Below are 12,484 nucleotides of genomic sequence, written 5' to 3'. Positions count from 1 at the left end.
CAGATAACACTGTTCCAAAACTAGACAACGATCTCAGTTTTTTAAATTATTTTGATTAAATGGATTCCATTCTTATCAGATTAACTTGAAGAGAGAAGAATGCATTTGTATTTCTAGATCACTGGCCAAGAGCGTTGAGGCACAGCGTACTAAGAAAACAGTGCAAATACACAAGCGCGAGCAAATTTGCCCTGCAGCTACATGACTCAGACGTTAAAAACTAAATAAATACCTGTCTGAAATTTGGCAGCACTCCTGTTTATAGTTGTCTCATTGTCTAAAGTTATATTTTGACCAATTTCATGTGACCTTTTTGGTGTTTGTCAAATCTGGCAATTGCATTGTGTGTATTGATGTGTTATCATAGAAAGCCCAATCGATCACTGGATTTCAAAAGCAGTCACACACAAATTTGCTATCCTAGCATGAATGCACTTGAAAACACGAGATGTATAGAAACAATAGCTTTAATGTGCTACATCATGTAAATATAAAAGTATCATCAAAATAGTCTCTCACATATAAATTCTTAACATATCATAACTTGTTTGCAAAAATAAACTACATAAACAAACATACTGTACAGTTAAAGCACTAAAAACAAAGAAAAGTATATTACTCAATAGTAAAAGTTTTAAAGAATGGTTCCTAGTTACCTTTAGGCAAAAGTATACAGATATTGCTGCTTTATTATTACAGTGCCACAATACAAAAGTATTAAAAAGCTGGAAAATTGTGCCCCTTTGTTTGCACATAGTTTTTTTGTTTTTTTGTTTTTTGTATTGCTGAATGAGGTACCGATGTTTCAGTTAAGATTTGGATGAAGCTCTTTTTCTTTTTCTTTTTCTTTGCAGTAACATCTGGAGTGAAACTTTTGTGTAAGAGACATGTAAAACGTTTGAATCCAACAAAAAACTGTAAGAAAGATGAAACCTCTTTGTTTCCAGAGGAACCTGTTTAAATAACTGTTTACACTGAATCTTGTCTTTTGTTTCTTTTGGCTACATTATGGTTTGATCAGGACGGCGTGTCTTTGACATCCAAGTTGGCAAGTAATCATCGAAAAGGTGAATAATGCTTTGACTGAATCTCTTTAGAATGTAAGAATGAGTTAAATAACCATGTGAAAACATTGCTACATAGTCATGTTTTTTGATTGTAATTTTGGCAAATGCTTATTCCCAGCAGTGTCAGGACACATCAAGTTTCCCTTTATCATAAATAAATAAGACAATCGCAGACAATATTAGGAGCTGGTTTGTGCTATCACTGCGTCCTGCCTTTGATTGACAAAGTAAAATTACGCACAGTACAATATAACAAGTGAAGGCTCATCCACAGGTTCGTGCCACGTTCTTGTTCCTGAGTCCATTTGCGGTCTTACCAAGAGCTCAAAATCTCTTTGGAAACGTCAACACACAGACGCAAACACACAAAAATAATACTACTAGAAAAAAACAAACTAAGAAACAACTAAATAAATAACGCTGATGGCATTTAAAAAAAGGAATAAGTTAAAGCACAAAAAAAACAATCGTCTACCTGAGTAAAAGGGTTTTTAAATACTTCACAGCTTAACAACACCTCCCATGTTTATCTTTTTTAACTGAGGTTTGGGAGAAAGTACAATCACTGAATACTATCACCCAGTCTTTGGAATGCTCTACTTTTGGTGTTGTGCTCATTGGATTGGTTAAGTTAATATTCCTTGTTATGCCTCGTATGGCACAATAGGAGATTTCATTTGGTGACACTCATATTCTTGGTAGATTATATGCTGTATGTTCAACTTTATAGTCCTTCTCACTGTCCTTCTGTTTTCACAGATGGCCGTTTGTGGAGATGAACGACGCTGGCCCTCTCCTGGTAGGCGAGAGGGGGGTTGTGGTGTGGTGCCGATTGGGTCATGGGTGTCAGTGGTGCATTAATAGCTGCAGTCAGAGCTTTTAGCAGCATGGTGGCCTCCTTCTGGTCTTCTTTTCCTTCGCCTTCTAAGGTACGAGCCAGCCAGTGCTCGACGGCTTCCCCAACCTGAGAAGCTGATGCTGCTTCTGTGAGCGCGTCTGCCTCTTGGCTGGCATCAAACCGCTCCACCATCTCTTTCATGTGCACATTGGCAGGCGTGCTGGAGTTAGCTGGGCAGGTGCTGCGCTGGTGGATGCAGAGAGAGAAATGGTGGAAAAAGGCCTGGGCGCAGAGCTGGCAGCGGTAGGGACGGTCGCGGCTGCTGTGGAGACGGCGGTGCAGCTTGAGGTGGATGTACTGCGTGAACTTGGTGTTGCACAGCTTGCACTGGTAAGGCTTTTCCCCAGAGTGTAGTCGTAGATGCGTCTTCAAGTTGCTGGTGCTGCTGAAGCGCTTGTGGCACACCTGAAACACATGGTGTGAAAGGTCAGCACTTCTGTGAGTAACGTACGCATGACTGATTCTAAAGTGAACCACCTTAGGTTCAACTTTGATAAATGATGTCATATTATGGTATCAGGATCGATCATGTTATTCCAGTTCTCTGGGTAAAACTAGCTCCATCCAACAAACTTCACACCCACGGTGTTACATAAGCAAACAAAAGCATAAAGATGCTGTCACATGACAAACTGGGTTGTGGCTCGGCGAAAATCAAATAGACGCTGCATTACCAGAAAGGTATGTGAGTCAGAAAGCGGTTACCTGTTTTGTGTACACACTGAGTTTCTCTGTGTCTCTCATACTCTCGGTTTTACATCAACATTTCTTAAGTGAGGAGTCAGGTTTAAACAATAAACAGTTACATTACTTTCTGAGTAAAGAGCTTGCATATGAAGCACGTAAAAAGGAAGATAAAAAAAACACACAAAGGTTAGGATTACCAACATACCTGACATTCATGTGGTTTCTCTCCCGTGTGGACCAGGTGATGTTTCTGTAGGTGGGCAAGCTGAGTGAAACTCTTTTTACATAGGTTACACTGGAATGGTCTCTCGCCACTGTGCACTCGGAGGTGAACCTAGAGACAAATTATAGAAATTATACAAAGAGTCATGAGTATTGAGGAACAACAGTAATAAGTGTAAAGTTTAGCTTAAAAAAATAGGAAGTTATTAAAATGAAGTTAATGTTGTTACCTTGAGGTTTGACAGCTGTCCGAAGGTCTTTGAGCAGATATTACATTCGTACTTGATCTTTCCATTCTGCTTCTTCAGTGGATAGGGCAGGGATTTGTGACCAGGCCCATTGCGTGGTGCAGTGCTGCTTTTGGTTGTAGCCAGGCTTAGGTTCATAGCCTCCTCACAGCCAGAGGGGGACTGCTCAGGAGACTGATAGTGGCTGTTGGGCTTGGCGGGAGGGGAGAGCTCTGGAGTGGCTGGGGCTCCTCTCGGTGGGGAAATATTTGGTGTTAGCTCTTTCAGACCTCCTTGTGGAGATGGGGTGTAGGAGAGAGACACTGGAAGAAGATTAGGTGCGCCGATAGGGGGATACGGGAGTCCGTCAGCGCCGAGGTAGCCGCTGTATTGGAGCGAGCCTCTCGATGACAGCATCCCATGAAAGGGAGGAGAGTATGGGGGGAGCAGGAGGCGAGGATAATGTGGGTTGTAGGGAGGAAGGAATTGATAAGAAGGCTGGAGAGGTCTGGACTGCAATGGGGGGTAAGATGACACCAGGCCTTCTCTGTGCCCATAGAGCCCGTGGAGGTGAAGAGGAAAATTCCTGTGTGGAGCTGGGAATGTAGAGTAGTGATCTGGCAAGTAAGGATGATTTAGACCCAGACTGGGCTCTCTGTGCTCCAGCTGAGGGGAAGGAATGATGCCCCTTCCTTCTGGATCCTTATCGTCCTTCTCATCTTTTTTGCTGAAGTCAATTATCTGGTCATCAGGTGTGTCAGGTGGAGTGTCTCTCTCCAACATCTCCACATCGATCTTTTCTTCTGCGTCACTGTCCTTCCCTTCTTTTACCCCTTCCTTTGCTGTTTCTTTAAGCCACGTCTGCTGAGGTAAGTGCTGTTTCACATACTCATGCTCTTGGTCTTCATTGTTACTCGTGTATTCTGTCACAGAAAAATAAATACAAGCATTTAGCTTTTTAACAGTGTGTGATGAAATCACCACATCAAACATAGGGCAAAAAAGTAGGCGGTCAGTTTAATATAATGCTCGTTGTGTAAGTCAGACATGTTTTACAGGCATTATGGGACATCCACCCACAGAAGGTGCTTCTTCATATGGTAAATGATAGTAGTTTCGGTTTTGACATGATGTGTAAATCATAGATGACAGGTTTCTGTTCGGCAATCACTGAAGTTCTTTTGGTGTGGGAGAAAGAGTAGGTGGTAAAGTGAGGGGGAGTCTGTATGTGTCATGTATGGGCAGCAAGACTGTGAGTTTCGTTTGTAAAACCTTTTCTGGTTATACAGCAGCTGTCTTACCGTACAAACCGCACACAAAAAGAAAGAATCGTCTCTTCCTTTTTTCCTTTGCTTTCTTTGTTTTGAGATGGCATTTCCACGCATGTTATTTGTCAAAATTAGCCCTTCTCAGCTACTGCAAGATTTCACTATGTGAGTTATATTTAAAGTATGAGTGACTCATACGGCTCCTTTTGCATAACTTTATTATCAACAATTTGCCAAAGTGTTTATAGTGTTTTACGTCAATAAAACGCAAATTAGAAGGCATCAGCTTATAGAGACACAAGCTTTATAGATCAGCTTGTATTGTACTTTAAAAACAAGCTGATTAAAATGTCCTTGAGAAATTTTTAGCATTCTATGCATTTCATTGATGCCAGAAAGCATAGGCAACCAGTTCCAGAAAACTAGCTGTCAAACTTGATTGCATACGTTTAATCAAGTCACGCAACATTTAACAGTCCTGGCCTGTGACTAAAAGGAAGGTAAATGCTTTCAAGATACCGAAGATGATAAAATAAGGGAATAATACCTTGCCTTGCCTTAGCATTAGTCACCAAGACGAACGGCGACAAGGTTTGTGTATCCAGTTGGAATGAATCACCCGACTTACCCTCATCTGTTATGGTGATGAGGGAAAGACCTGATGTTCTACTAATAGCTGAAAACCGGTGACTCACTAAGGTACTTTGACCAGCCATTATACACCTGAGATTACTCTTGCTTTCCTTCAATCCTACAGTGAATAACAAACATCTCACAAAACGCGGAGATGTGCTCGTCTGCGTGTGGCTCGTACATTCCCCATGGTCTTTTTAAAATTCAGCTCACTATTGTATAAGTCAAACAGAAAGAAAAAGAATCAAATCAGCAAACTTGTTTGTTGGTAAAAGAGATAACATCAGGCCTTTTTTTAAAGGAATGGAATAACATGTCTTCATTCACTTTAAATTGAAAGAATTTCACCAATAAGAGTTATCGCACAGTCTTCGTGACACTTGTTTACTCATTGCACTGATCTAAATCTGTCACTTTATTGGATATTGTACCTAAATATACAAAAGTCGTTTTCAAGTTATTGTCCTGCCTCACCGCTACAGCTGGTAATCAACTTCCTTTCACTTCTTTATATGAAACATAGGCCCGCTAAAAAGTTTTTAAAGTAAAGGCCAAATCAAAACACAAATCAGCCACTATACTATACTTTCAACAACGTACATCTCAGGAAGTAATAAGGGACAGTGCGGTTTGCTTCCGGTGGTTCAGCATATTAGTTAAGCTTGTCCACTGTAAGTTCTACAAAGGAAAACTATCAGTGTCCCGTGTAGAAAGATTTTACACTCCTGCTGCACTCACTCTGTTTGATATCGTCTTGCTGGCCGCAGAGCCTCTGGGCGAACTCCTGACTGTACCAGACCAGCAGTTCCTGTTTGGGCTCCACAGGGCGGATGGTGTAGAAGTAAACGTCCCGTCCGTTCTGGCATGCCACCAGGTTCTGTTCGGCAAGAGAGCGGGCAGGGTTGACGTAGCGCATCCAATTGCTCCTGTGGACATCGTAGCCATCAATGAAGTGTTGGAGCTGTCCACCGCTATAAATCTGTACAAGATGAAGAAGAAGACAAGGTAAAATCACATGTTTACATATGCGACAAGTGTGATTGATATATATATAAACATATATACATATACATATATATATATAAATATATAGATTACCACTCTAGTGGTCATCAATTGGGACAGTACTGGAATATTGCTTAAATAGTAAAAAAAAAAAAAAATCAATGAAAAATATATCAAAAAACTCAAGTACAATTAAAACTTAAAGTAAAAATAGTCACCTCTGCCATGGGCAATTAAATATCCTGTATCCTCTTCAGTTATCAGTGATAGTATTTTGCTCCTTTTGTTCGTGCTCCACTGTGTGTGCTGACAGCTACAGTCTTGAATGTGTTGAGTGCTGAGTGCATGTACTGCTTTTGAGACATAGTGGGCGGGGTCTCTCTCTCTCTCTCTCTCTCTCTCTCTGTGTGTGTGTGTCTCTCTCCCTCTCTCTCTCTTGCCTTGCCACCTCTATCAAGTCTTCTTTTGGTGGTGGTTTCAGTTAATTACATTTGTCGGATAAATTCCCGTTGTAAAGTTAATTACGATCCCATAATTCAAAAGTAAAGCAGATGACACATCTGCTGCTCTGTGATAATAAACAAGCAAGCGAAATGTAAAAGTGCTGGCAGCCAGCCAAACGCGAGGCATGCCTTTGGCAGCACGTCTGCACATGTCATGCACCTGTGTCATGCGCCCGATAACATAATCACTTCCGTGGAACGGCGACTTTCACTCTTGTGGTTAAGGAACACCCCTTACAGGTTTACAGGAAGTGAAGCCGGAAGGAAAATACGTAGGATGGCAGTAAAAACTCCTTATGGGAATTGACTCAGCACAATGCAAAATTTCCTGAGTGACACAAGCTGAGTCAGGATTACTTTGTGAAAGCAAATCTGAAGAATCTAACTTAAAACGAGTGGAAAGGTAAGGATTCTGTGAATATGTGCATGTGGATTATGAAAAATAGTCCTTTGTGCATGTGACACATGTTGCATAGGGCTTCAGTGCCGGTAAGAGTCTCATGACTGTATAAGCATTCCAGTCCACTGTTACGTGCCACCAGCGTTCGCAACTTCCTCTAAAATTTTGACCAAAACTTTTGTGCAGCAGTGCAATCTGTGTGAACGCATTTCTTTCCCCTATTGACGCATGGACAAAGACTTGATGTGAAACTTCTCCCTCTGAGCAACCAGTGTTTTCTGTTTTCTTTTTTTTTTTCATGAATAACAGACAAAGACCTGTCCATAGTAATTTCTTGTCTCTTCCCAGTCTCGTTTTTTCACATTTAGGCTTGAAACTTTCCCCTTCTTAAGCAGTACCTTGCCAGTGGCTTGGTTTATCCTTAAATGTCAGTGTACAAAAAAGCTTGTAAAGCATGTGGTTTCCCTTACCCTCCAGAAGTATTTCCTGTTGGCCAGCTTGGGTACATTGTCTTTGGTGTAGATTTCTCCTTGCAAAGGGCCAAAACGAGTCCCTTGTGGAATGTACTCTTTGCTGAACACACCTGTCACCTGGAAAACAGGACAAATAAATCATTATAGTTTTTCATGTACAAACATACTACAACACAAGTCTTTCAAGCACTTATAAAGAAACAGTATTAATTACTTGTTTATTCATTGTTTACATGTAAGGGTTAGTGCTTGTTGGCCCGTGTTGCCCGTTTGTTGTCACTCTGTCACGTTAACCCAGACAGCTCCTGAAGCCACAAGGTGACCCACTTTCAACTCTAATGAGTTAAACGAATGAAGGGTATTACACTCTTTCTGACATACTCTACTGATCTCTGACCCGCTGTCCTCACCAACACCAGAAAGCGAGAGAGAGAAAAGACAGAAATACAGATGTCTTGTTAACCACTACTAATACAATAATACTAATACTTTTATAGTTTTAAGTCAACAAAATGTCAACAGCAAACAAAGATGGAAGACACATTTTGCTCACTCTTTAAAACCCTTCATCCTGTTATCCATGGTTGCGAAATGGTCCATATATGTGGAAATGAGTCAGGCTTCTGACTCCTTATAGGAGTTTCAAGTCTTAGCATCTCCCGAATACGTACGTCATACACATAATGTACAGTAAGTTCCAAGAAGAGCCTGTAGTGTTCTGCAGTAATGGTCTGTAACTGAGTCATTTTTAGTCTATTGAAGCACCTTTATAGCGTTTATTTGTTTTTTGCTTTTTAAAATTGAGTTTAAAAAATCTATTGCGAAGCCTTACTGGATATGGCACAGTGTGATCTGATTTGTTATTTATACTTAATACAAGAGTAAGACTTACAAAACACACACACTATCAAGAAGCCGTATCTGCAGAACAGGCAACTTTCATGTTCAGTTCTTAACAAACCAACGACCCCTAACTGAAACTTTTAGCCTCCACCGCCACCGCCACCCCCATCCTCAACCTTACATAAACACAAACTGTCTTCCTGCCATCAAGAAATTCTGATTCAAGCTGGCCCTCGAGGATTTTCATGGACTTCCATATGAAGGTCAACACATAACAGACAAAAAAAATGCAACAAGCACCTGGGCATTTGTGGCGATTCATCATGCAAATCATGCTTAAGCAGTTAATTAGAAAAACAACAGGTCAGTGGGAGCAGCAGGACCATGTTGGTGCGCGTGTGTGTCAAACAGCCATTGAGGCGAGTGAAGTGATTCCAGGATGTGATGAACAAGTCTGACAGGGACATTGTACTTCACTGCTGTTGCGTGACTAACAAATTGCTGCGGCTTCTGGACTGCCGCCGCTGCTTAACCGCTCCGTTCAACTCGGTTGATAGGCAGGGGAAGGGAGGGCAGGGTGTTGAAGAACGGGAGAAAGGAGGGAGAGCGTTCTTAAGTGGAGCCACGCTATCACCCGCACGAGGACCCTCCTTTTCTTCTGCCTTCCTCCAATCCCTTGTCTTTTCTGAATTCTATTGAAATAGCTTGTGTGAAGCCTGATGCCTGGCCGGCTGCCTGTCCCCAACGAAAGTTAATCATCTGGTTTTAACCTAAATCCCCACTGCCCCTTCCCCCCAGAACACCCGCTTCTCCCCATCTCCTTCAGTGCCACCCCCCCCCACCCCGTCCTTACTGGCACTCATTGCTAATGCCCCATCTGCCACGTGCCCCCTTCACCTTACTCCGCCTTTCCTGGCATGCTTTATATAACTGAGGTGTTGAAAAAAAGGTCCTGAAAACATGTGAGGAACTCATAAGAATAAGAAGATAGTGGACCTAAGACTGCTCCCTAATCTGACTCCAAACAAGTGTGACACTTATGTAGATGTGCGTAACAATATGCTACACATGTTTGAAGGCATATTGCACTGTTTTATTTCAGACTACTTTGATTTGACTCATCTAGCATTAATCACTCGCCCCTGAGGAAAAATCTCTTCCAACTGATTTTTCGTGATAGCAGTGTGTACACCATCCCACGTGAAGGAGTGGCTGCTTACATGACTATGACAGGAAATTAATTTCCCAACTTTGGTGGCAGAGAATTGAGGAGAAAGACTTGACAACATCTTTAGAAAGGGAAACCAGTCAAAACACATGCCCTCATACTTCCAGTCATAAGAGTGCGTTCGTTCTTGTTTTCATGTCCCATTTCGCAGCTGTCGTTGTTTCAGTTGACAGAGCACATTCACACATGCGTGCATACAAGCTTAATTCTCTTTTGTTAAATGTTTGTTTTTCTAGTTAGCTAAATGCAACATATAATAATGCCAACAAGCACTGACAAGCAAACTGCTAAAATCAAGTTTGGTATAGTGTGAGTGTATGAAACGGTGGTACTGTGTTTTAGTCAGTAAATGAGGGTGGGGGGTTTGAATCAGCCATCAATGTGATTTTTATCATGTTAGCTTTCATGCTTTTCTCATCCTGCAGCGGTAAATGCTGCAGAAGGAGGAAGAACAGATTAGAGTGTGAGACCAAGAGAAGAGGAACGATGTCAGGAGAAAAAAGAGGAAGGGGACAGCAAAACCAACCACAAGTATCGCAGTACTGAGCCTTAAGAGCGAGCACAGATGAAGTGAGTGTGACATTGCTTTCTCTTTTAAAATGATGTGTTTCTCAGGTACAAAACAAGTTTCCTCTTAAAGTCACGCTGAGGGCCAGGTTTAGAGTTGTTCAGATTAGCTGACATGCCTAGGCAAAGGACTGATCCTACTTCAGCGGTGGCCAACAGTCAGCTGACTGACCGACAATGACTCTCAAAGCCATGTTGCCAGAAGTTGTGTTTGCGCTGGCTGACTCACCTGAGTGGAGGAGGATTAGGAGGTAAAAATGACAGTTGTAAAGATAAATGAATGAGATCATTTATTGGAAACAGCTGATTCCTGTCATTCTGCTCCAAGTCTGTGCACAAATGTGTTTGTGACCTGAGAAAACGAGTGGCGGTGTGCATTATTTGAAATGCGAGACATGTGCAAAACAGAAGTAAGTGAAGGTGGTCAGAAGACCTTGACCTCAAGCTGCCAGTGGCCTGTCTATTGAGACACACTCTCTCACTTACACAAACACACACAGACACAAAACACACGCTCACACCACACCGTGCAGTCTACCCCATACATCAAGAATGCATTAGTCAGCAGAGCTATTGTTCCAAGTAACCCGCTGCAGATGGCCTGACAGAATGTTATGTAACACATAAATAATAATATTGAGCGTAGACACTAAAGCTTTAATCTGAAAACTGGTAACAACATCAAAGACAGTGAATTGCTTGAGGGCAAAGTTATAGTAAATTGTTAGATTTTTATAACATGCTATTTCATGCATTGCATGAGGGGGCTGGTTTGTTTATATATACATGGCGTTCTGGTTGCATTGTATTGCATTTTAAAAGATGTTTCATAATTAGCCGCTCTATAATCCAATGGGTAAAAACCTCAAAGGGAATTCAGTCTTACCTCGTTGTCTGTGCTATATTCAAAGGTGAGGTTGCGAGGGATGGAGGTCATGGCTTTGGGCAAGTTGAAGCTGGGGTCTGCCACCTGGTCTGGCACAATGTAGGTGCAGTTGAGAGCGAAGTCCACTTCCTTCCACCCGCTCATGTCTCCAGGTGTGCTATCCAGTGTCATTTCCGACGATATACAGTATACTACACTTGATAGATTCAAGCTTTAAGTTTGGTTGAAGTTGCTTTGGTATGGGAGTACTTTGGTTTAGCTGGGGAAGCTAACTTGCCTTAGGTACAGTGGTTAAAGCTCAAGATCTGGAAAGAGAAATGTGGATAGAGAACAAGCTTTTAGTGCTTTAGAAGCAGAACTTTTAATTCCCCCCCCCCCAAAAAAAAAAAAAATTTAAGCAAAACACATCTTATTATGTGAAATCAATTTGTGTAACCTGCTGTTTTAAATGAGGCCTTTTCACTTCTCAGTTATGCAGGAATGTAATTAGATGTTCAGGTATCCAAAACCACATCTGAGACCACCATAGTTTTCTGAGACTCAGTTGTTAGTCATTCATGATTCAGTCAGCTACTTCCATTCACGAAGAACCACATTCATTGATACTGTTCCTGGCCAACATCTCAACAATCCCCTTTTCATTTAACCAGCCAACAGGTCAGCCTGACATCTTATGCTTACTCTTATTCGCATCCATCTTCAAACATTATTCTTACAGGAAACACCCCCCATCAAGTAAAAAAGAACAAGCTGTGACTTACTTTTACACATTCATTCAAAGGCTGGATCCTCATTTCTTTGGCTATGTCATCCCCTAACTGTTTCTCCGATCAGCCTTCTCCTCTATGGACTCTCTCCTGCCTCTCAAGTCCTTCTTTACTTCTTCAAAGATTCAAATAGTTCCTTAGGTTATCCACTCGGCTGCGGCCACTCACCAGAAACTCATGTGCCGGGCTTGCGCCAAGCTTTTTTAGCTCCGCAACCCGGCCAATCACAAGCCACTACGGTCACGTGACTGAGCCATCAGACACCCAACTGTTGGTTTCGGACAACAACATCAGTGACGTTGCACACTTGGATACCAAGTGGCTGTTGTGATGAATGCTTACACATACACACACATTCACACACGTCCACGCACACAGAAAGAAGACATCTTAATGAATGAATAAAGGAAGAGCAGATGGCTGGCCTGTTGCCACTGAAAAACACACTCGTAGACTTTTGCTTGGTTTGGCACTTAATGAGCAATCTGCTGCCACCGTATCGCCTTGACCTACATCCCACTTTAGAACATCTTCAACTGAGGACCCCCCCTCCCCGCATTGGGATCTCTGCCGCACAAACATATATGCAGAAAAACACACGTCAGAAGTTAAAGAGCACAACCTGAAACCAAGTTTTGATTTTTATTAAATATGGAAAATTTTTCACAGATACCCAATTCTCATATATGGCATATCAGGTAAATCACTACTTCCTGTCTTTTTCAAATACCGAGTTGCAGAAAATAGTTGTGGCTTTAGGCGCTATTTGTTCATTCACACATACAGATATAGGGCAGGTCAACCGAGCTT

The 12,484-nt window shown here is 41.8% G+C and overlaps 1 protein-coding gene across 2 annotated transcripts; it reads right to left on the bottom strand.

Annotated features, from left to right (window-relative positions):
• Positions 1 to 470: 470 nt before the first annotated feature.
• prdm1b (PR domain containing 1b, with ZNF domain) lies at positions 471 to 11,872 on the bottom strand. 2 transcript variants are annotated; one of them, XM_035909281.2, is made up of 7 exons: positions 11,669 to 11,872; positions 10,908 to 11,212; positions 7,381 to 7,500; positions 5,741 to 5,981; positions 3,105 to 4,024; positions 2,858 to 2,986; positions 471 to 2,370 (listed from the first exon to the last, which is right to left on the bottom strand). In XM_035909281.2, the coding sequence occupies exons 2-7, from the start codon at positions 11,076 to 11,078 to the stop codon at positions 1,804 to 1,806; spliced, it is 2,148 nt and encodes a 715-aa protein (XP_035765174.1). In that variant the 5' UTR covers positions 11,079 to 11,212; positions 11,669 to 11,872; the 3' UTR covers positions 471 to 1,803. The 2 variants fall into 2 exon arrangements, with proteins under 2 accessions (XP_035765174.1, XP_087690925.1); XM_087834799.1 differs by lacking the exons at positions 7,381 to 7,500; positions 10,908 to 11,212; positions 11,669 to 11,872 and adding an exon at positions 6,226 to 6,315.
• Between the last annotated feature and the right edge of the window lie 612 nt (positions 11,873 to 12,484).

This window comes from Neolamprologus brichardi, chromosome 22 (assembly GCF_056152115.1).
Source record: "Neolamprologus brichardi isolate AB-2024 chromosome 22, ASM5615211v1, whole genome shotgun sequence".
NCBI classification, from domain to species: Eukaryota; Metazoa; Chordata; class Actinopteri; order Cichliformes; family Cichlidae; genus Neolamprologus; species Neolamprologus brichardi.
This window is presented reverse-complemented; position numbering and strand designations above follow the sequence as displayed.

Excerpts from the sequence above, each read along its gene's own strand:
- prdm1b (XM_035909281.2), bottom strand. The coding sequence starts at position 11,078 with ATGACACTGGATAGCACACCTGGAGACATGAGCGGGTGGAAGGAAGTG. Across the intron at positions 2,987-3,104 it reads GACAGCTGTCAAACCTCAAG|GTTCACCTCCGAGTGCACAG; the intron begins GTAACAACATTA and ends ATTTGTCTCTAG. Across the intron at positions 2,371-2,857 it reads AGAAACCACATGAATGTCAG|GTGTGCCACAAGCGCTTCAG; the intron begins GTATGTTGGTAA and ends CATGTGTTTCAG.